This window comes from Mustela putorius, unplaced genomic scaffold (assembly GCF_011764305.1).
Source record: "Mustela putorius furo isolate JIRA1106 unplaced genomic scaffold, ASM1176430v1.1 tig00003853_pilon_pilon_pilon, whole genome shotgun sequence".
NCBI classification, from domain to species: domain Eukaryota; kingdom Metazoa; phylum Chordata; class Mammalia; order Carnivora; family Mustelidae; genus Mustela; species Mustela putorius.
The window spans coordinates 19,148,303-19,171,914 of NW_025422005.1; the positions used below are offsets into that span (position 1 = coordinate 19,148,303).

The 23,612-nt window shown below is 56.0% G+C and overlaps 1 protein-coding gene across 12 annotated transcripts; it reads right to left on the minus strand.

Annotated features, from left to right (window-relative positions):
• Nucleotides 1-74: 74 nt before the first annotated feature.
• On the minus strand, nt 75-21,964 carry UBXN11 (UBX domain protein 11). 12 transcript variants are annotated; one of them, XM_013047344.2, is made up of 15 exons: nt 21,887-21,964; nt 18,085-18,190; nt 17,237-17,262; nt 16,511-16,609; nt 13,994-14,094; nt 13,449-13,545; nt 12,916-12,992; nt 10,571-10,697; nt 4,057-4,271; nt 3,679-3,756; nt 2,619-2,736; nt 2,385-2,527; nt 1,154-1,227; nt 965-1,079; nt 75-859 (listed from the first exon to the last, which is right to left on the minus strand). In XM_013047344.2, the coding sequence occupies exons 2-15, from the start codon at nt 18,153-18,155 to the stop codon at nt 446-448; spliced, it is 1,755 nt and encodes a 584-aa protein (XP_012902798.1). In that variant the 5' UTR covers nt 18,156-18,190; nt 21,887-21,964; the 3' UTR covers nt 75-445. The 12 variants fall into 12 exon arrangements, 11 of the variants coding, with proteins under 11 accessions (XP_012902798.1, XP_012902806.1, XP_012902801.1 ...); XM_013047352.2 differs by having other exon boundaries at nt 13,449-13,503; nt 17,237-17,265; XM_013047347.2 differs by having other exon boundaries at nt 13,449-13,536; nt 17,237-17,265.
• Between the last annotated feature and the right edge of the window lie 1,648 nt (nt 21,965-23,612).

A 23,612-nucleotide genomic window follows, 5' to 3' on the forward strand; every position in this document is an offset into this window, starting at 1 on the left:
CTGGGCTCTTGCTCTGAACGAGGCTGGTAAACGGGACGGTGCTGAGCTCCTGAGGGCAGCTCACCTGAGTGGTCTCCCGTGTGGCACCCGTGTGTGTGATTGTGCATGTCTGTGGGTGTATGTCTGGCACATGCATACCCATGCAGACCTGTGTTTCTGGAACCAGTGTGGGTGGGTCACCTCCTGATTCACACGCAAGGGATGGTGTCCTGACACACCTGGCTTGGTGAGTGTGGCACATCTGTGTGCCAGCTGGTAATGTGGCTGTGTCATGTGGCCGCTGACCAGGGCTCCAACAAACTGGCCCTGAGTGCATGTCTCATGGAAGTGGGTTCACCCAGTTTGGGGACAGTGCAGAGTGCAGAGGCTTTGTGCAGAGTGTTGAGGAAGTGTCCCCATCTGCGCACAGGGATCCGCCGCTGGCACACTTGCACAGGAGATTCTTCTAGCCTGCCGAGGCTGAGCTGGAGCCCGCCTTCCCTCCACTGGATCTGCTTAGCCCTTCTGGGAAGAAAGAGGAACCTAGAGGACAAAGACCCAGCAGCCAGGCCTGCCAGCTGGGGCTCATGTTACAGAGGGGGCGGGTCGGTACCGCCCCCCGCCCCAGCCTAGCTGGGCCCCCGGCCTTCCCTGGCGCCCAGCGGGTCTGCCTGGCCAAGAGAGCCTCATGGAGCAGCCTGTGTGGGAGCGGGCTCTTTATTTGGAGCTGGGGCCTGGAGCCGGCGGCGGGGCCCGGCTTGTGCGAAGCAGCAGTGCTGCGTTGGGCACCAGGCCCGCGGCCTGCAGTGTGACTGTGTTGTCGCTGTAGACCGTGGGTGGGAAGGTACTGATGATCTCGAAGCTGGTGGTGTCCACAGCCCTGGGGACGGGGCAGAATGGATCAGACTGAGTCCTGGGCTCAGAGACCCCTGTAGCTGCCAGCCCTGCCCCATACCCACCTGGCCTTTGCAAGCAGGGTGCGCACATCACCAACAGTGTCCTCGGGCCGCATCATCAGCAGGAAGGCCTTCTCACCGTTCTCAGACTTGATGCGCAGCATGGAGAGCAGAGGCGCTGGTGACTGGGGTGACTCCTGGCTCCTGTGGGCCTAAAGGCCATCAGTGCCCCCTGGTGGCCCAACCCCAAGTTCCTCACCTCCTCACTCTGCCCTCACCTCTCACGCTCAGCAGCCAAGGCTGGTGTCTCCACCACGATCTCCTGGACCTGGGCCGGCCATGGGCAGCAGTTCTGGAAGGCATCGATGAAAGGAGACAGAGTCCTGGGTCCTGCCAGAGACAGCTTTCCCCCCAACCCTTAGAGGGGACTTCTCCCTGGACAAGGGTGGATGAGACCAGTGAGCTAAAGGGGGAGGAAATGGAAGGAAAGCTTTGGGACGCAGCCCCATCATTCCCCTAAGAAGCCTTAAGGTCCCTCAGGCTAGTGGGGGAGACAGAACCCCACACGATGACTGGGCTGGAGGCCTAACCCAGCGTGGGTCAGGGAAGGCCTTCCCTTCACCCTAAGCCATGACTAAGGATGAGGGGGCCGCAGAAATGGAATGCAGGGAAAGAAGCCCTGGACAGAGAAGCCTTCTCTGGGAGATGATATGTTTGAGAAAGTGTTAGCTGTTCACGTGGCTGAAGCTGAGAATCAGGTTGAGCTGGAAGAAAGAAAAGGTTAGACAGGGCAAGGGATGGTGGGCCTTGAGTGCCAGGATGAGAGCTTGGCCTTATCCAAGAACCACTGGAGGGTTTCAACAGGGAAAGCCCAGATCCAATTTATGTTCTCACACACACACAGACTGCTGGGGGAGGGCAGCAGGCAAGGCAGGAGTGGGGGTGACAGGTCAGCGAGAAGCTACCACAGGTGTCTGAGACAGCCATTCGGGGGCTAAGGCTAGGAAGGTGGGCAGAGGGAAAGGAGAGAAGAGATGGATTTGGGAGGTGTGCTAGAGACGGACAGATCAAACAGGACTTGGAGGAGGTAGAGTGGTAGGAAACTGAGGTTTGGTACCTTTCACAGGTGGAGATGCGGGAGGAGCAGCAGGACGGGGAGGGAGGAGGGAGGATGATGTGTTCTAAGGACCGGGAAGGGGAATCCAGGACTGATTTGGATATTCCGGACTGGACGTCGAGGAGGTGGCCTAGTCCTTGGGCTCATGGCTGGCCTCGACTTTGGCTTTCCGCCTCATAGCCACAAGGCTGCCAGTCCAGCCCCTCTCTGGGTGCCAGCCCAGAGCCCTCCCCAGACTGTTTTCAGGAGACAGTGAAACTGCCCTGAGAGCCTCATCTCTCCGTCCAGGCCCTCCTCAGCAGCCCGTGAGCCCGAATCTCCAGACAAACCTCTTCTCGGGCAGGTTGGTCCAGGGAGCCTAAGAAGGCTGGGGGAGCTAGGGCTGGCCTCACCTGCAGGGTGTCTCGGATGGGTCCCCGGATGTCAACCACTTCGCCTTGCCGGATCACAAACTTGGGGAGCCTGTTCAGAAACTTCTCAGGAGTCATCTTGGAGCCTGCAGGGAGTGCATTGGGAGCCTTGGCCTGGGGAGGGGCTGTGAGGAATGGATGATGGTGGAGGAGGCTACCCGGAGATCATCCCACACCGTGTCCCACCACCAGGCTCAGCCTCAAGTCCAAGCTAACCTGGGTGCTCCATCCTGTCCGGCAGCTTGTGAATCCTCTGACGGCCCACCACGCGGCCCTCACCTGGGAATGGGTCCAGCCCATTCTCTGGGTAGACCTGATTGCGCAGATCACTCACCTGGCAAGAAGGGTGGGCATCGGTGGGCCTAGACCTTCAGCCCTGGGCTCCACCCTACTCTTGCCCAAACAGAGGCCTCCCCACACCAGCCCCCGCCACACCCTCCCCCCAGGAATAGGCTCAAGGGACAGTCTGAAGCAATCCCCATTTTACAGATAAACTGGGGTCCCCAAGAGAGCAGAGAGCTGTAGTTCATGCTACTGTCCCCAACCTGGGCCCAGCTTCTGCAAGCACGCCAGCTCGAGCTGCATCCTCCCAGAGAGCCCCTCTCGGGAGCCAGCCAGGAAACAAGGCACCACAGTGTTAGGAGAGGGCAAAGCCCCATCTTGGCATGGACTGCCTCAAACACCCCCGGTCATGACTCACGGTTTTCCAAGCCCAGGTGGTGGTGGCGCACACGTCCTCGCGTACCCTCACTGTGCAGTGACACACCACACCTCCCCTCCCCATGCTCCCACCACCACACCGCTTGGCTCACCCCCACCCACCCCTGCCAGCAGGGGGCTGGCACATGCCCTGTCCTTTAGTCCCAACGTTTGTCCCCCATAGCACTGCCTTCCACAACCAACAGATGGCTTTGGGAGCCTCCAGGGCGAGCCAGGCCACTTTTGCATAGAACCTCGGGAACCCAGGGCCGTCAAGGTATCTTGGATGCTGGAGAGGGGCAGTGGCCCTGCAAGGCTGAAGGCTGTGCCTCCAGGGTGCCAGCAGGGGGCACTGCCTGCTGCTTAGCCTCCAGCCTGCGCCCTCGCTGAGGGAGCAACTGAGACCCCTGCAGGCTCCCTACTCCCATCTCCGCCAGGCTGAGGCTCACCCTTCTCCCTGAGGTCATCAGACTAGGGCTCCCTGCGGGGAGGAGAGTGGCTTCCCACCTCAGACTAGGGGACGCCCCCACCCCCTCCAAACTCCTCACACAGGGTGGTGTGAGGAGCAGCCCATCACCTTAAAGGGAACCCCATTGGGGTATAGCCGCTGGAGCTCTGAAGGGAAGAAGCCATCCAGCAGGTCTCTGAGGCAGCGCTGCGGCAGGGATTGAAAGAGTGAGGCCCAGCTGGACCAGTGCTGTGCCCCCTGCTCTGCTTCCCCTCTGGACAGCCAGCCCTGGGCCCTGGATTTACCCAGTGGATCACACTCTGGATGTTCTCAGGGCTCCAGGACTTGGTGGGGGGGGGGGGTTGGGGGGCACAGTCTGCAAGTTGCACGTGGACTTGGGTACCTATGGAGGGTAGGTTGAGCTGCCCCCCCCATCTCCAGCTAATGGTCAGGGAAGGCAGGGCAAGGCCACCAGAGCGGCCTGTCTCCCCTCCCCACAACTCCTACCTGTGTGGAGGGGTCACGGAAGGGCCGGAAGGGCCCATCGAACATCATGAGGCCATTCCGATAGAGCTTCAGTGGGATGGGCTCAAGGACATGGAGCCGTGCTCCACCAGGCATTGGTGTCACCTGGGTGTCACCGTCTACCACCAGCTCACTGAGATCCTTCAGGCTGGCCAGCAGCCTGTCAAAGTCCACCTCGGGGGGCGCCAGTGAGTCCCCTGGCAAAGAGGATAAACAGTCATGAGCCCCTCTTTGGGCAGCTGCACGCTCCAGCAGCCCTGACTTCCATGGCCCTGGCTGGCTGAGCGGTGGCCTTGGCATCTCCGTCAGTGGCCATCTCGCCCGGGGGGAAGAGGGAGAGGAACAACTGCCCTGCAGAACAGCCATCTTTTGTTGATTCCTCACTTGTGCTAGGGGCTCCAGACCTCTCGTGCCCCTCTTGTCCTACAACCCCTATGCTGTAGGGGCTGTGATCGCCCCCATTCTTCACATGAGGAAACCACAGGTTAGAGAAGGCTAATGGCTGCTCTTAATGGAGCAGGGGTGGGATCTGATCCAGCTCCACACCTGTGTCAGCTCTGGGGATCCTCTGGGTTCAAATCCCAGCTCTTCAGCTTCTACCTATGTGACCTTGGTCAAGACATGAAAAGCTGTGCACCACAGCCTCCCCTCCTATGTGGATCCGGGAAGGTGACCGTGAGAGGGCCCGCTCAGAGCAGGCCCTCTGCCATGGGGGTTATTGTTACCAATTCTTGCCTTGCGCCAACGGGCCTCAGGCCAACCTAGAGGCTATGACGCAAGAGTCATTTATCTCCATTTGACACATGAGGAAACAGGTCCACAGAGATGAAAAATGACTTGCCCCGGGTCACTTGGCAAATTAGAGGAGGGGCTGACTTTTCCCACCCATCTGCACCATCAGGAAGCGGGGGTTGGGGTAGGGACGCATGGCTGTTGGGGGGTAGGGAGGCATGTTGGGACAACTGCTGGACAGAACACATATGCGGCAGACCTTGGCCTGTGCCACTATTTGTGGGCCACACACCCCTCTGAGAAGCTGACAGACATTTGGGCCCCCTCTTCTGAAAAATGTGTTGCACACACAGGTGTGCCTAAGCTTCAGGGGGCAGTGGGGACAGCCACAACAGACACCAGAACAGAAAGGCTGGAGGGCAGGTGGGATGCTGGAAGGGGCCAGGCCCGGGCCTGTTGTGGGTCTTTGAAGGGATCTAGCTCCCAAGTCCGTCATCCCCTGGAGCGTAGCCCTACAAAATCTCCTGTTTTCACCAGGACAGCAAGGCCCCAATCCCTTTCCTCACAGCAACTGACAGGGGGGTCTGGAGCTATGGGGCGGGGCGAGGAAACATCGATGTGGGTGGCTTTGTTTCCTGTTGCCTTTGTGGCTGCTCAAGGCCCCAGCGGGACTCCGCCCTCCCCTACATCTGCCAGGTGGTACGGGCTGCACCTGCCTCCCACCTCATTCCAGGGTCCCCTGGACTTCCCGAGACGCCCAAGAAAAACTCACAGAACACCCTGGGCATCCCCGGCATGAGTCAGAACAATAGCAAGGCACTTTTCTCTTTAACAACGAACTACATTCGGAACACACTGGTAAACCTAAAAATGGCATCAGAAAAGCTCATCTCCTTGAACCCCTGCCTTTACCCCTATGTTCTTACAGACGGGAAAAGTGAAGCCTAGAAAGGTCAGAGGACTGGGCCCACGCAAACCACACCACGCTGACCAAGGACCACTCAGATACGCTGCCTCAGATCCACTCAGATCCAGCTGCATCCGGGAGCCAAGGCTTTTCCAGGGAGCTGAAGGACACGGGGTGATGGACAGGGAGGGGCCAGGTGGAGGCCCAGGGGAGGATGCCAAGAAGCAACTGGAGGGAAAAGAGTTTGCTCAGAAAGTCAGCCCTGGAGGCTCTCAGCCAGTGGGGCTAAGGCGTGGGGAAGTCACCGTGCGGTGGGCCGGGCGGGCGGGCGCCCGCGGCGGCAGCAGCCTGCAGGGAGTCCAGGGGCCTGGGATACAACTGCAGCTCCAGGCAAAACAGGCCTGAGAACAAGGCAGCAAGCCTGGCATTGGCACCAAAGAGCAGGGAGTGTGCCACAGAAGCCTGGCCCATTGCCAGGTCACATGGGGTAAGGCAGGTCAGAGGTCTGCTGAGGCATTTCCTCTCAGAGCTGCAGCTCTCCCGTCCATGGAATGGGAGAGAATAGGAACTTTTGTCCCATCCAGCAAGATCCAGCTGCGGGGGACTGACTGTAAGGATGACTCAGTGAGGGTTACTTCGTGCCGAGCACCTAGAGGCAGGTATTACCGCTCCTGTTTTAGAAATGAGGGGACAGGGCCTTGTAAGGTGACATGCTCCTGCTCAGGCAGCTTTCAGGGCCCAGGTGACCCTATGCCTCTATTCTCAGTGACCATGCAGGCTGCCTCTGGGACACTGCTCCCTGGGCTCCCTTTCTAAGGAGGGGTGTGGTGCAGGGAGAGATCATCTCTGAGCCTTCATCCAACTTTGAGCACCCGTAAGTTTATTAAACAGGGGAGTAGGAGGGGCGCCTGGATGGCTCAGTGGGTTAAAGCCTCTGCCTTCGGCTCAGGTCATGATCCCAGAGTCCTGGGATAGAGCCCCGCATCGGGCTCTCTGCTCGATGGGGAGCCTGCTTCCTCTCCTCTCTCTGCCTGCCTCTCTGCCTACTTGTGATCTCTCTCTGTCAAATAAATAAAATCTTTTTTTAAAAAAGTGGAGAGTTGGGGAGGCATGGAGATCAAGACCAAGTTCCTTGGCCTAAAGCCTGAGACCCCTGGGACCCAGGTTCCCCATCCTCCCCTCGGCCTGCTCCTCCATCACTCTCTGGAGCCGTCCTCCCAGGGCTACTGCTTCCAAGCTGTGTGATCCTAGACAAGTGGGTTGACCTCTCTGGGCCTGGGCCCCCTCTTCTTTGAAATGAAGACAGTTACAGTCTCTACTTCACAGGTGGCTGTGAGGCTCAGAGGAGGTGCCTGGCAGAAGGTGGCCTTTGTTGTCACTGACACCCTACCCTCTTGCTCCCCACCGGCTCAGGGAACCACCTCCTCTGAGAGGCTTTGCCAGGAGCCCCCGCCTCAGAGACTCAGCCTCCTGAGTTCCTGGAGCCCTCAGGCCCACTGGGGAGCACGACACATATCCCAGGCCATTGTCCTTTCCTGGTTGCTTGTCTTTCCAACCACAGCGGGCACTCCCTGAACACAGGCTACAGGATCGAGACCTGGGCCTGGCCCGGAGTGGGAGTTCAAGAAGCACATACTGGATCCATTCCTTCCTCCCTCGGTCCCGCCAATATGTCCAGACTGCCCAAGCCCTGCTGGGCCCTGAGAATCATGGCTGTGCCCACACCCACAGTCCTGCCCTCCTCACGCTCATACTTGAGTGAAGGAGACAGGGTGACCGCAATGACCATGCACGTGGTTAGTACCGCTGCAGAGGCCACGGAGCCCAGAGGAGGGCCAGCCCGGGCCGCACTCAGCAGGGGAGTGGTGGGGCTGCTCTGGGCTGGCTCCTCACACATCAGGCAGGGCCACCTGCTGCTGCAATACCACCACGGTGCCCTGGGGCCCTGGCATGCCTGTCCCCACCGCTTCAAGCAAAGGCCGGGCAGGAACCAGACTGCTGTCTCCAGACCTCCGCAAGCCTGGCCCTGCTTGGGGGAGCTACATTCGCTCTGCTCTCAGCGGGGCTGGTGGAAAGAAATCAGGCCCTGAGAGTGTGGTCCCTGCCAGCTCACAGCCAATCCTCTGGCCTCCGCAGCTGAGCACCGTGCACCCCGTTCCCACTGTTCCCACCTTGCCCTGTGCAGCAGGTCGTGTGCCGGACCATGCAGGCCTGGGCACACAGGCCCAATGCCCTGGCCCCTGGGCCAGGCTCCATGCTGGGTTTTCTGCAGCCTGGCAGGGGCTAAGTAACCATGGCTCGGTCATTGTTCATCCACCATCAGTGGCCTGCAAGAACCACCACGTGCACAATGGCATTCTGTGCTCTCAGCGGCCCGGGCATTAACACACCCATCTCCTCATTTGAGCTCGGAGGGGGCAGGGATGAGGGGGAGGAGGAGCTTAGAGGGAACAAGGATGAGAGGGAGGAGCTTAAGGAACAGGAAAGGGGGAGCAAGGAGCTCAGGGAACAGGGAAGGGGGAAAGCAAGGAGCTCAGAGGGGACAGGGATGGGGAAGGAGGAGCTCAGAGAGGACGGAGCTGAGTGAGAGTGAGGAGCTCTGAGGCGATGATGAAGGGAAAGCAAGGAGCTCTCAGCCCTGAGGCTCAACACCTGGCAACGGGTTGCACCAGAGCAGGACCATCCCTTTCAAGTCCCCGCACACCCTGGAGGGCCTGGCATCCTAGTTAATGCTCAGTTCACGGGTAGAGAGGGCAGGGAGGGGTGAATGATCCAGCCGGAGGCCACATCCTTGCAAGGCTTCCCCTGGGCCGGGTCCCCTTTGTGGGACAGAGAACCCTTCTCCCCAGGGCAAGAGTCCTGGTTCTGGACCAGTTACCCCATCCAGATGCCCAGCCCACCTCCACGGACGCCTGGGGCCTACAGGGAGTGGTGGCCAACAGAAGGAGAGCCAGAGCAACGAGCCAGGGCATCAGGGCCACAGCAAGAGGCTGGCTTCATGCCCCTGAGGGCCCTTGGGGCAGCAGCAGCCTGGCACCTGGGGACAAAGCTGGGAGGGTGGGGGAGAAGCCAAGGAGGCGGGGGCGGGGGGGTGTGGCACCAGGAGGAAAAGCTGCTGGAAATGAAGAGTGTTCATTTCATTCCAGAAGAGTGTTCATTGTTCAGCTGGCAGCAAAGCTAAGCTGAGGCCCCTCCATGCTGAAGAAGCAGAAAGCAAAGAGGAGGAGGGCACACAGTGGTTTTCACAAGTTGCTCTAGCTTTGAAGCACTGGGCGTAAACATACAACACAGCTTATTCTGGGCGTAAACATACAACACAGCAGAGCGGAGGCTGCCCTGTTCTAGGAGTCCACAGAGCCAGGTCCGGAAGCCAGCTATCTGGGCTGACCCCCAAAGGAGCCAGGAGGTCCCCCCCTGACCAGGAGGAAGGCTGCCCTCCAGCCGGCAGGGGCATGCGTGGGGTCCAGGGTGCCATGGTGGGTGATCCCTAGCGCTAGACCCCATGAATGTTCTTAGAGCATCTGGCAGTCGCCTTTCAGGACTTCCCTGCCTACCCGGGAAGGGGTGTCCCAGGGCCATCCCCGATTCTTTCTGTCCACTCCCTGATGCACAGTCTCCAAGACCATGGATTCCACTTCCTAAATCTGCCCTGCTCCTCATCACGGTGCCCGCCAGGATCACCCTGCCTCTGGACGGCCTCTCATCTCCTGCCTAGATGACTGGGACCACCTCCTAAACGGGCTCCGAGCCTTAAGTCTTGCTCTCTTGGCTCAACAGTCTCCAGACTTCTTAAGTGATTCCCGTCTATAAAATGGAACAACCTGTGGCTTGTGTCAAGGCTGTTGATGAAAATGCTTTGAAAGCTACAAATATTGTACAAGTGGGAAGTGATGTTTTTAGAAGAAGCAGTGGGGGAGTTGTGCCCTGAGATTTAGGGGGATCTGGCCAAAGCTCAGGCCTGAATGGGAGGCAGCACTCTCAGGTTTTGAAAGTTATGAAAGCAAGATGGTGTTGTCACTTTCCAAACACTCCCCTCGGGAGCCATGCTCACCCACGCTCCCGGGAGGCTGCCACTGGCATGTCACCGTGGAAAACAAGCAAAGCCCCCCCTGTGGGGCTGATGACATGCAAGGTGAGTGCCAGATGCTCGGCATCGACCCCGCTAATCCTTTCAACTCCGCAGGGAAGAGCACACCCCCACTTACTGAGGGGGACCTGGAGGCTCAGAGAGCAGAAGTCACCCGCCCAAGTCCCACGTGGAGTGAGCAGTAGAATGGAGACGAGCACCCAGTTCTGACCAGCTCCAGAGCCTGGAGAAGTACCTCAGGGCAATCACCTCCATTCTTTGAAGAGAATGGACTTTCAGAAATGGCCAGATCTACAGCTCCACATTTGTGGAGTTCATTCCTCTAGATCAGGAATGGTCAAGTTTAGAAAAAAGAATGGAGGAGTCCCAGAGAAATAGGGCGAGTTCAATGGCTTGGCTACAGCGAGGCTGAAAAGGGAACGCAAAGAGGGGGTCAAGCCTGGCTCTGAGGGCAGCTTCCAAAGGAGAGGACTCGTTTTTTTAAAACTTTGGGATGGAAGAGATTTTGTAAACTATGGAGCCCAACACAAGTGAGGTTGTCTTATGTCTCGTATCTCTTGGGTCTCTCAGGCCTTTGAAAGATGAGCAAGCAGGGGGTCTGAGGCAAGACCAGAGGAAGAACATGGTGGCAGGTCTGGTGCTCAGTGATGGAGGCAGACCTGCTCCTGGGTCAGTGTGCGGATGAGACTGCCTCTGGACAGCTGCTGGCCCAGAGTAGTGTTGGAGAACTCCTTTTGTAGGAGGGACTGGGGGCAGACCCCCTACTCTACCTGGTTTCCAGAACTTCTTGGCTGTCATCCAGTCCCTCTTGCCATCCTCTGAGTCTGCCTGGTTGTCTGAGCCCTCCTGGTCCGCAGACTCACCCACCCACTTCAGCCCGTAGTCACCGAGGAACCGCTGTATGGAGAGAAGGAACAGATGGGGGGGGGGGGGCGTGGTCAGCTCAACCCCCCCAGGGAGCAGCCAGCAGCAGTCTGGTCCCCAGCCTCAGGCCTCAGCAACCAGCGCCCACTGGGCAGAAGGGATGGGCCCCTGGGGTCTTGGCTACTTCCTGGCTGGAACCTTGGGAAGCCATTTCACCTTCTAGAGCTGTAGGCTTCTCCCTCCCCTAGAAGCATGCGAGGAGGACTCAGTTAAGATCACTCACATAGAGTGCTTAAAGCACAGTGTCTGGTGCCAGGAACACCTCACTGAAGGTGGCCCCAATGGCAGTGGGGCACCCGGTGTATCTGGCCTGAGTGGAGGAAGGGCAGGGACACGGGCTTGTGCAGGACCCAGAGGACTTTGTGAGCCACATGCAGCTTCTCTAGGGCTAGGCCTCCCATCCCCCCAGCCACAGGAAAACTTCTGTCTTGTCTACACTTCCTGTCGTTGCTTCTTCGACTCCCTCTCTCTCCTGACCCCATTCTAGCCCCGTCTCACTACTGACTGGAACTGCTCAGGTGCAACCACCAACGGCCCAGCCCGCCCAGTGCCAAACCCAGCGGGTTTCTGTCGTCAGCCCCCCAACACGTCTCGTTCCTTCTCACTTGTGCCCAGCCCGCCGGCCACACTTCAGAGGTCTCACAGGCATTTCAATATGAACTCGTCCCCAACAGCCTTAACTCCGTTGTCCCCATCTCCCAAACCTCTGCCCCTCCAGATCTCCAGTCTCAGTCAATGGCACCCCTCCACCTGGGCCTCGGCCATGACCCGCAAGGCTTCTGAGCGCCACCAGTGACGCAGACTCGGATCCCTCCACTCTGCCCCAGCACCTCGCTCAAGCCCCGGCCATTCCCCACCCCGCACCCCCCCCCCGACGACTCCAACTGCTCTTCCACAGGCCTCCCCGTCCATGCCTCCGAAACCTTCCCGTGGCCTCCCATCCTGGAGGACAGAATCCAGCCCCGCATGACGGGTGGACAGGCTCCCCCGACGGTCCTTGCCGTCTCTCCTTCTCCCTCTTGCTCTCCACGGCCACAGGAGTCTGTGTGGCATCTCTTCGGCCTTGATCCTCATTCCCCGATCACCTCTTTATTCTCCAGATCTGCCTGATGCCACCCCGCAGAGCGGCCCAAACTCCAGCTCGCCCCTATCCTGTCACCCAGCTAAGTACAGAAATATTTGTGTACCCACGTCCTTGTTTATGTCTCTGTCCCCTGCCAGCCCCAGGGACAGGGACCACGTTTACATCCCGGCCCCTGGCCGGCTGCCTGGCACCCAGAGATGCTTTGTTTGAGTTAAATGAAGGAGGAGTCAATGTGTGAAGGCCACCAACGTGGGAGCCAAGATACCTTCTGCCCTGAAGCTGTGGGCGTGGCCCTCACCCCCTGTGGCAGCAGCTCAGAGAAGCCCCCCCCAGGCCCCCCAACCAGCACTCTCAGCAGAGAGTTCAGGCAGCCCCAGGGTATGGAATAGGCCCCGGGAGCCAAGGGCCCTCCCGCAGCTGTGGCCTGGTCGCTGATTCTGTGGTCTCAGTTAGGATGGGGCTTTGGAAGCCAGCTCTGTGAGAGGGAGAGATTTTGGGGGTGGGGGAGCGCCAGTCATCAGGGGCAGGGGGCACTGAGGAGGCATGTGTACCTAGTACCCTCCTTTGGGCCTATGGTCCCTACAGTTCAAGTCTGGCTTGTGAATAGATAAGTCAGTAGGGGCAACAGGTGGCAACAAAGGCAAGTGATGGCCATGACCCACCAGTAACCACACATGACCTGGCTGTGTAGCAGCGACCAGGAAGAAAACAGTCCTTGCCTTGGTGGGAGCTCACTGTCCCACAGGGGAGACTGAGGCCCCCTGGGAAGGGCCCCCACCCCTGATGTGAAACTGACGATGACTAACAAGACCCACCAGGGGAAGGTGGAAAAACACTCCTCAAGGAGAGGAAACAGCATGGACCAAGGTCCTGTGGTGGGAAGAGCTCAAGGTGTCCAGGGAACCAGAGGCAGGCCCGTGGCTGGAGCCGAGAGGCTCCCAGCGAGAACGAGGAGGTCAGGGGGCCCAGCGGGGTCAGGGCGCTAGATCCTCCCCGGCTCTTCAGACTCTGGGTTAGTCCTGAGGAGGGAACCATGGGGCGTGCAGGGGCTGGAGGACCCAGAGCCAGGTCCTGAGGGCCAGATAGCTCTGCCACTGCCTCTCTCACCTCCATCTCTTCAACCTGGCGCTGGAGCCGCAGGCATGTGGTCTCCAGGTCCTGCTGCTGCTGCGTCCTGACCTGGCCTGCAGGGAGAGATGAGCAGCAGGGAGGCTGCCGGACCACCTCTGGCCTTGCCTGTCGTTCTGCCCTCACTGTCCTTTGGAGTAGCTGCCCCTTGAGAACTCAAGGGGTCCCCTGAAAACTGCCTCTGGGCCTCTCCTCCGACCTTGAGAGGGGAGGCCCGGACTGACTCTCAGGAGACCCCCCACCCAACCTCAGCCCCCTGAGGCTCCCGAGGGGGCTGTGTTCCTCCACACTTTCGATGGCGTGCCCAGTGCTCGGGGCTGGGCTACGGCTGCGCTCTGGGGACTCAGTCCCACAGAGGACATCATTGTCCTGGTGTATCATAACCACTGTCTGGGCTCAGCTGTCCAGGACCCATGAGGGCTTGATGCTCATGGAGCCCTGCTGCCCAGCAGCCACCAGCCCAGGGGAGGTGTCCCAGGAGGGCTGAGCAGCCGACCAAGAGAGCCTCTTACCCTGGTGCTCCTGGAGGTTCTGCACCATTTCCTCCAGGGCTCGTATCTTCCGATCCTGCAGCAGCAAGACAAGGAGGGACAGGCAGACCTGGGGGTTCTCAGAGCACAAGGGAGCCCCTTCTAGATGGGAAGACCCAGACTTCTTGCCTCGGTAGAACACTGGGGAGTTTAAAGACCCTGTCCCTGCCCCCCTTTGGCACAGCCACTGCTCCTACCCCTCAGATACCCTTGTGGTTCCACTGTGGTGAGGAGAGGCAGGGAGCACCTCCAAGTGCCCCACAGCCAGCAGCCACTGCTACCACCTTGTCCAAGGCTACCGGCCTCACTCAGCTGTAGAGAAGACCCTTAGCCTCTCTGCTCAAGTCACAGGGACCCAGATCAGCCCCAGGCTATACCTGGGGCTTGAACTGGGAGGTTCATTGGGAGAGACGGTTCTAGAACCCATCCGCCCTGGCCTACTATGGTAGTAAACTCACTGACCTCCCCAGCCTGGGCCCTTCTACCGTTCAGACCAGACCCTGGCCCTGTCCCTACTGGGGTCCCACCTTGGACAGCAGCTCATCAGTCTGAGACCTCACTTGCCGCTCCAGATCCCGCATCTTCTTGGTCAAGGTGGCCACCAGCTCCGAGTCACGGAACACAGGGACTGCCAAACAGACAAAGTCCTGGAGCCCAGGCCTAGAGAGGAGGCTGAAGTATGGGGGTCCAGTGGAGGGCGATAGGAATTCCCAGAAGCAGAAAGAACAGTAGTAATAGAAGCTGTCACTTAGATATTAGAGATTGTCCAAAATACTTTGCCTGTATCAGCTCATGCTGTCCCCACAGTGTGCCTCAGTTTATAGGAACGCAGCAGAAAGGGGAACGAGTCAGCACAGAGGACAAGCAAGCACCAAGATCTGTGTGTGAGCTCTTCGAGGGACATATGGCCCGGACTTCTCAGAGTCAGTTTCATTTTAATCTTAAAAAGGCAAGGACAAGGAAGGGTGCATGGGTGGCTCGGTTGTTAAGCGTCTGCCTTCGGCTCAGGTCATGGTCCCAGCATCCTGGGATCAAGCCCCATATCGGACTTCCTGCTCAGCAGGGAGCCTGCTTCTCCCTCTCTGGCTCCCCCATGGTTGTATTCTCTCTTTCACTGTGTCTCTCTGTCATAAATAAATAAAATCTTAAAAAAAATAAAAAATAAAAAGGCAAGGACACTGTTCTACAGAGGTATAACAATCAAACGCAATGCCCGACCCAGATTAGAACCTAGCTCAGGAAAAACAATAGCCAGGAGCTAATTTTGGAATATAGGAAATCTGAGTGCAGAAGAGGGGCTGGAGGGCGTCTCCGAGTCATCCACATTCTCGGGGGCTGTCCCTGTCCTGTGGGCATGGGTTCCCTTATTCGGAAGAGATACTCACTGAAGCATTTAGAGGTGAAATGTCATGATATCTGAAATTGACTTCTAAATGGTTCATCAAAAAAATACATTTACATTCATACATATATGTATATGGACAAAGAAAAAGCAAATTAGTGGCAAAATGTCACTCACTATTGCATCTAGCTGGCAGACATACAGGTGTTCACTATACTATTATTTTAATTTCTGTATAGGCTAGACATTCTCCAAAATAAAGTCTAGGAAAAGAAACTAAGGAAGACCCAGAGGGGAGGAATGGGCCTCTCCTTCCCTGGCCTGCTGCCCTATGCGTGAACCAGGAACTGCTTGTGTCGCCACACAGCCATGTGGGCAGACAGGCCAAAGATGGCTCAGTGGAAAGACAGAGAAACCTGAACTTCTTTTTCAGATTTTATTTATTTATTTGAGAGAGTGAGAGAGAGAGAGTGAGCACGAGCCAGGGGAAAGGGTAGTGGGAGAGGGACAAGCAGACTCCCCACTGAGCCCGACTCAGGGCTCCATCCCAGGACCCTGAGATCATGACCTGAACTGAAAACACACATTTAACCAACGGAGCCCCCCAGGCACCCCAAAACTTGGCCTTTCAATGATGTCTTTGAGGGGATGGATTAACAACCCTGGAGTTGCTTCCTGGATGTCGTGCTATGCGGGACAGTAAGTCCTCAATGTCCGTGCTAGCTGAGTAAGGGATTTCTCTGCCTTGCAGTCAAAGCCCTATAACGGCTCTACGGACCTCCAAACCCCATCCATGCCTACAGCGCGGATGAGCTCACTGAGGCAGCAGGGGGAGAGAGAGAGAGATGGAGAGAACCCAGGGGAGAAGCATCCCCACTGAAAAGCTAGGAGGAAAAGAAAAAGCTAGCAAAGAGAGGGAAGAGCCTGGGAGGCAGGAAGAAACCCGATTGAGTGGCGTCATGGTGGTGAAGAGCCCAGAGCGATGTGAGAAGGAGGGAACGGTGACCCTTGTGGAATGCTGCTGTGCAGAGAAGTGAGACAGGACAGGCAAGTCCTTGTTTGTGACCTCGGTGGGGACAGACACTGGCTGAGAGTAGGGTGAGGAGCAGATGCCAGGGGGAGAGGCAAAGAGCACATGGAACAGCTCCTTAAGGGGAGGAGCTGGGTACTGGGGTTGCTAACAAGTGTGTCCCCAGCCAGGCTGCAGGAGAGCCAGACTTTGTGCCTGTATGGTTGTGGGGCCAGGCTCTTCTGGCTTCCTTTTACAGCCTCAATTCCCTGTTCTATCCCATGGCGGGGTTCAGAGGAGGAGTGTCTCCCCACTCATAGACAAGGAAATGGGAGGCACAGAGATAGAACATTGCTTACCCAAGGTGTTACAGCTGGTGGAAACTTCTAGTCTTGTCCCCACTTCCTCTGGGCTTGCAGCCGACTCTGATGACTCTGCCCAGGTTTCCCCTGTGCCCGGGCCCATTCCACCCTCCACCGGGAAGCTGCCCAGTGGGCCCCTCTGGGCACCTCTGAGATCGGTGTCACCATGGTCCTTTGGGGACAGTGCAGGCCAGGCGAGGAGCGCTGTCTGAGGACCAGGGGCTCACCCACAGCAGGCAAGAGTAGGTCCATGCCTCTCTGGGACTCACCCCCTCCCTGAGACCCTCTCCTGCTGCTGGGGACCAGACCCGTTGTAGGCCTCTGTTCTTACCTTGTCTGCTCACAGGCGCACCAATGCCGCCATAGCAGGAAGGGACAGCGATCTTTTCTTCTGGGCCAAGTCCATTATTCAGCACGTCTGCCTCGTCTTCTGCAGACAGGGATGCCCAGGTCACTGCTCTGGGGCTGAGGCCCAGAGAACACTGGGGCCCCGGGCTCTGGCCCAGATGAAGCAGCCTGTACTCTGTACCCCCAAGTATACACGAATAGAACACGTGGGATGTCAGGGAGTAAGGATCCAATCAGAGCAGGCTTTCTTGCAATTCTCCCAGCCTGGCTCCCAGGAGGACCTGAGTAGCCGATGCCAGCCAGGGGTGGCAGCAAGAATGGGCTTGGGATGCAAAGGTCTGAGCCTGCGGTTGGCGGGGCAGCCAAGGGAGGATGGGGCTTCTGGGGGGGAAAGGCAGGATGGGCTGGAGGAGGCTGTCAGGGGAAGGACTGCTGGGGTCTGACCCCCATGGCTTCTTGGCACCCACTGGCCAACCCCACAGTGAGTGGAGGGCTTCCCATGTTAGCAGTGACATCTCTGCTAAGGGTGTGGGGCCTCTGAATCAGAGAGCTGCTGTGGGTCCTGTCCTCAGGAGGGCGTGAGGGCCCTGTGGGTGGGCCAGCTGTTCTGACAGTGGCCGCCATCTTGTCCCTTCTCTCCATCTACACGACCCCAGGGACACCCAAGAGGTGTGAGGAGAGGGGACATGAGGGCAGAGCCCACACTTACCGTCTCCATAGATTTTTATCCCTCGCCTGCTGGAAACCCGGGCAGGAAGGAGAAGGAAGACAGACAAGTTAGGACCCTCTGGAATGTCATCAGGGGAGCGGCTCCGGCCCTAGGGGCCCAGCCAAGCCTAAACGAGATGGAGGCTGGGACTCTGCCTCCGGAGGCAATCTCCTCCCCAGATCCCATCCTTAACCCTGGGGCAAACCAAGGGACAGGCTTCAAGGTATCCCCTTGTCCCAGTGGGGAAGGGCAGGGAAGGGCTGAACAGGGCGGTGGGGGGGGGGGGCAGGGGGTTTGGATGGAAGACACAAGCACTCCCAAGCCCAACAGCCCAGCCCCAGCTCCGCTGTGAAATGGCTGTGGGACCCCAGGCCTGTCGCTCAGCTGCCCTAGATCTCCCTGGCCTTCAAATGACTCAAAGTGGTGTTCAGAAGAGCAAGGAGAGGGGTAAAAAATGCTTCAAAAGGATAAAAGCGGGAGGCAGATGTAAAGGATTCCCCTTACCGAGGGCTCAGCACGGGGCCGGGCCAGAGAAGCTGCCCATCGGTTTTGATAAACCGACCCCAGAACTCTGTGTACCTGGGGGCCACGCCGCTCCCCCCCAGCCCACACCCTGGCAGAGGACCCAGGCAGCGTCTGCTCCGACGAGCTATGGAGCCTCTCTGAGGAAGTGGTACGGAGAAAGATCCAGTGGTCAGGGAAGGTTATGTAACTCCTGGTTTTTGCCCTAAGACACTAGGAGCCATCCTCCTAGTCCACAGGGGCCAAAAGGCAGAGACACCAACACAAAGATCCCCCCCCACCGCACCCCCCAACCCCCTCCCCCTCGCCCCAGGCAGGTTCCTTACGCTGGATTCACAGGCTCTGACTGCAGGGGCACTCTTCGGGTCTTGCCAAGGGAGGCCAAAGGTGAGCCCATAGTTTTACTTCGAGACGCTAGCTGTCAGGAACTCCCTGAAAAGAAAGAAGAAAGTCAGTCCTTGGGGAAAGAGGGGGCCCAGGGCTTCGGGACCAGGGAAACTTCCTCTTCCATGGTTTCTTTTCCCAGGAAGAAACACTGTCCAGGGAGCAGCGCCCCTCACTTCTTCCCACCACCCCTGCAGAGGTTTCTGGAAGCAGCTTGGTCTCAGGATCCTTGTGCTTGATCTTGGCCTGAGCCTCTGGATATCCTGTTCTCTGTTCTGACCCTGGAGGCCCCTGGCCTGGTTGGGAAAGGGTGATGGGAGTTGGGGGGTCCAGGTCCAGAGATGGGCCAGGAGCCTGGGATTTTCCCCCACTTGTGTCCTGGCTCCATCCTTCAAGGAACTGGTTGACACAAAGCTCAAGTCCTAGGATCATGCACTGCATTTGATCGAGAATTAAATAAATAAATAAATAAATAAATAATAAAATAAAAAAATAAAAATATTTAAAATTAAAAATAAATAAATAAAATCTTAAAAAAATTTTTAATGTGGCTGTTGTGGCTTTTGTTACTATACACTGAGGACACTTATACATGTCTGTCCCCCTCCTTCTCTCTTCTTCTGTTAAGATGAATGCACGTCAGGGATGGAATTAAAGGCCACTACTCTATTCAGTGAATTGAATATATTATGTGGCTAATATTTAGAAATCCTAGAACCAAAGGGGCCCATCAGGGCCTGAATCAAGTCTTTTTAGGACAAATCCAAGACAGCTGCCCTTTGAAAATGTGTGGCATGGCCTCCCCCCTGCCCCGAAGCTGCCCAGCAAAGGGAGCTGTGCCACTGGGAGGCAGCTACTCTGTCTTCACTGGAGTTTGGGACTCCTGCCCCAGACCTGGCCTTTCCTCACTCCCACCATCGGCCTTCTGTCCCTGGCCTGCCCCAGTCCCTGCCTTCTTGTCCAGGCATCCTTTTGTTTTGTGTGGCCAAGTGTGACAGCCTTTCCTGGTTCCCTGCACAGGTTTCCAGCTAGAGGGATCTTCAGAAACATAAAACTAATACGTCACCTCCTTTTTTTTTTTTTTTTTTTCAATATGTCACTGCCTTGCTGAAAGCTCCCAGTGGCTCCTTCTTGCCCAGAGAAAAGAAATTCAAAAGAAGAAATTCAAAATTAACAGAGATGATCTGGTCCCTGCCTGCATCTCCTGACCTCACTCCCCCTCACTCCTACACTTGAACCTGCCCGACCTCAAATGTTCCCCTGGCCCAGAACTCCTTCCTAGAATGGAGTCCCCACTCCGACCTGCCCCCTTCCTTCGGTTGAGCTAACTCCTCTTTTTTTTCTTTGTTTTTGTCTGTCCTTTAGTCATATGTTAAGTTTTTACTTTTAAATTACTATAGATTCACAGGAAATTAGGAAAATAGTATGGAGGGGATCTGTGTGCCCTTCACCCAGATACTCCCAACAGTTACACTACATGTCTGTATCCTTTTATGCTTTGTCACCCCCATGGACATTCCAGGTAACCACCACTATAGTCAAGATAAAGAACTACTCCATCGGGGCGCCTGGGTGGCTCAGTGGGTTAAAGCCTCTGCCTTCAGCTCAGGTCATGATCCCAGGGTCCTGGGATCGAGCCCCACATTGGGCTCTCTGCTCAGCAGGGAGTTTGTTTCCCTGGCTCTCTCTCTGCCTACTTGTGATCTCTGTCTGTCAAATAAATAAATAAAATCTTAAATAAATAAATAATTTAAGAAAAGAACTACTCCATCACCACAGAGATTCCCTCACCCCAAGGATCTCCCTCATACCAGCCCCTTCCGGTCACACCCATACCATCTTCAACCCTGGCAACCACTACTGTTTTCTTACTTCAGGAATGTTACATTAATGGAAACATACGGTATTTACCTTTAAATAAAAAACAGCTTTATTGAGATCTAATTCACATACTTAACCCTTTTAAAAGAGTACAGTTCAGTGGTTTTTGGTATATTCACAGAGTTGTGAAACAATCACCACAGTCAATCTTTAGAACATTCCATCATGCTAACAGGTGATGTTCCTCTCCCAGCTAGCACTGTTCTACATGAGTTTCCTCTGGCCCCAATTACCCCTCCCTTCTCCAAATTCTTATCACCATAACAGCCCCTCAAAAGAAACTAGTTTAAAAAAAGACAGAAGTGAACAAGTGTTGGTGAGGAGATGGGGAGATTGGAATCTTAGCTGGAGCAGAAAATGGCGTGGCAGCTGTGGAAAACCGTCTGGCGATTCCTCAGAAGGTTACTTTATGGCTCAGCAGTTCTGCTCCTGGGGATCTACACAGGATGAAAACTTATATCCACACAAAAACTCACCTACATGTTCACGGCAGCATTATTCATAATGTGCAAAAATGGAAACAACTCTAATATCCACCAGCCAAGGGACACATAACTCTGGTATGTTCTTACAATGGAGTATTAGAAAGCAATAAAAAGAAATGGAAGCCAGGTCACCACGTGAATGGACCCTGAAAACATTATGCTAAGGGAAAGTCACAAAACACCACATATTGTTATGAACCCATTGATATAAAATGTCCAGAATAGACAAATCTAGAGACATAAAATAGATTGGTAATTGCCTAGGGCTGGAGGCCATTCGAGGGTATATGGTGTAGTTGATAAAGGGTATAGAATTTCTTGTTAGACAGATGAAAATATCTAAATTGATTGTGGTGGTGGTTGCCCAAGTCTCATGAATATCCGAAAAACGGTTGAAGTTTATATTTCAAAGGGTGAAGTATATATTATGGGAATTATTATCTCAACAAAGCTCAGAAAAAAAGGGACCCAGTCCCCAAACCAAACTCAACATCTTCCTTCAAAATAAGCTCCTCCCACTTCCCCCTTCTTAATGCGACCCCATCATCCAAGCACAAAGTTGTCCTCTCTTTCCTCTTCTCTTCCATCCATCGCCAGACTTTGCAGGTTAAACTCTGCAACGTCTCTCACACAGCTCCTTCTTTCCATGCCCACTTTGGTCATCCTCGTGGGGCTCTCAGGGACCTTCCTTGGGGCTGTCACGATAGCCGGCAAGTGACTTCATGCTTCCTGTCTCGCTTCAGACCAGCACACTGTCTCCAGATTAATTTTCCCATGGATTGTAAGAGACCCCTGACTTCTGGGGCTGGGTCTCCTCCTTCCTGAGACCCGGGGCAGAGGTGGGCCTGAGGATAGAGCCACGTCTACTCCCCTCACATGGGGGCTTCCAGGGACTGACTGTTGACTTCCCCCTCAAGCTGGAGACGCCTACAGGTTGGACTGTGTCCCCTTCAGGCTGGGGCTTTGAGAGGAAAGCTGTGTCCCATGCCCCTACATCTTTAAGACCCAAGTCAGGGCGGTGCTTGACTGATTATATCCTCCAGCAGACCTACGCGGTCTATTTGCACAGTTCACCCCAGGCCCAGTGCTTTCTCGCGCGGACAAGGCCTGGCAGGCTGCACGCCTTCAAGCCCTCCATCTCCAGCTGGAAGCGCTCACGACGCGACTTCATTCACGACCTAACCCCTCCCCGGGAGCTGCGTCGCCTCCTCCCGCCTCCTCCGGTAGCCACGTAGGCGGGGACCTGAAGCCGCTCCCATGACGCGGAAGCCTGCTGGGCCATCCAACCGCTGGACTCGCGGGTCCTCGGGCTCTCGGGGCGAGGGCCCCAGCCTGCGTAGGGGACTCCGGGGCCGCAAAACTTTGAACCGGGACTCACCGCGTAGTGCCACGGAGCCGTCCCACGGCGCCGCCATCTTGTTGTCACGCGGTTTCCCAGGCGACCAGAACCCGTGCGCTTCTCATTGGCTAATTCGGCGGATGGGGGCGTGCCACCTCCTGTGCTCGAATTCTATTGGCCCACGAGTCTAAACTCTTCGCGGGATACCTCAAATCCCAGAATCCACCACCGTGTACGCCCTCGGTGTCTGGAGAAGTGGAGGGTTCAATTATACCTCCCACTCCCCAACCTCGAAAAAGGAGAGAAGCTGGGGTTAGATTCCCGAAGCCTCTGAATCCTGAATGGGTAATCCGACAGAGCAGCCGTCTTTGCTAAATTTATTTGGGGGAAGATTAGCCCTCTGAGTCTCTTGTTTCTGCATCCGATCAGTGCAGTACATCGCGGGGCTTTTTTGAACATGAATTGAAATGATGCCAAGTACTTAATAAATGTTTCCTAAATCCGAATTTCTCTGCTCACTTCGTGACCAGGGATGCTCAAATCCTAGTTCCTTCGTGTTTAAGTTCAGGTGAGACTCCCTTTGCCTTTGGATAAGACATTGACTTTGGGTGAGATATTTACCCTCCCCAGCCTCATCTAAAAAAGTGAAATGTTAGAAGAACTAGAGGCAGTTTAATTAAGAGCATGGACTTTGGCCTCAGGAGTCCTGGCGCCTGACTTGTGTGTCCTTGAGCAAGTTTTTCGTTTCTTCATCTGTAAAATGGGGATAATACCCACCCCACAGGGTTGTCTTGAGGATTAAATGAAGAGTAAGTTTTCAAAAACATTTCCTGCTTTTAACTATCTTTATCATCATCTCTCAACCTTTCAGCGGTGATGGTCTAAAAATCAATGACTTCTACTGGCAGGCACCCACTTCCTTAGGCCTGGGCTCAACCACCAAAACCCTTGCATATCACAGACTGCACTTTGTAATATTTTCCATTTGACTTTCTGGTCTGCCGCATGCAGGGGAGGGCCAGCTCCTTGAGGCATTCCTTACCAACCAATTGGAGGCTGAAGGGAGCTACGAATTAATGAGTGCCTTCCAAGTGTTGGATGCCAACATTATGAGGTTTGCAGATGAGAAAACAAGCTCAGAGAAGTGAAGGTATTTGCTGGGGACCATGCAGGTAATCAGTAAAAGTGGTTTCAAATCCAGAACTGTCTGCCTCCAGAATCTGTGCTCTTTCTAGAAGCTCCCACTTTGGTGAAACGGGCAGACAAAGATAGGCTGAGGGGCAGGTGGTACAGGCCCACAGCCAAGGGAAGGGTTCCTGTGAAAAGTGACTGGAAGTGGGAGGTGGAAGAGCCCTCTTGCCACTGAGCTTCTCCCAGAAATTTCTCTGAGGCTTGAAGTATGTGTGTTGAGAAACCATTAGGTTATGCTGGGCCAAGTGTTTTGGGGGGCTTGGAGCTCTGAACAGCAAATTTATAGTGTCACCTTGCTTATGTTTGTTCTGCTCTTGAAGGTAAGCAAGGACCAACAGAATAGGAGGTGGGGCTAGGGGGGCATTGGTCAGGCCTCATAAGCCCTGCTGTGGTGTGCCTGCTGTCTCCCATCTCAGTGAGACTGGGGAGCATGGATTGTCATTTATCTGGGCATCAGGATTTGCCACATTCCTCCTTCCTACCCAGGACCTGAAGCACAGCCTAAGATCCTGGCGCTCAGTAAGCACCTAGTTCATGTCTAGGTCTAGTTCATGGCTAGAGAGAGGTGAGAGCC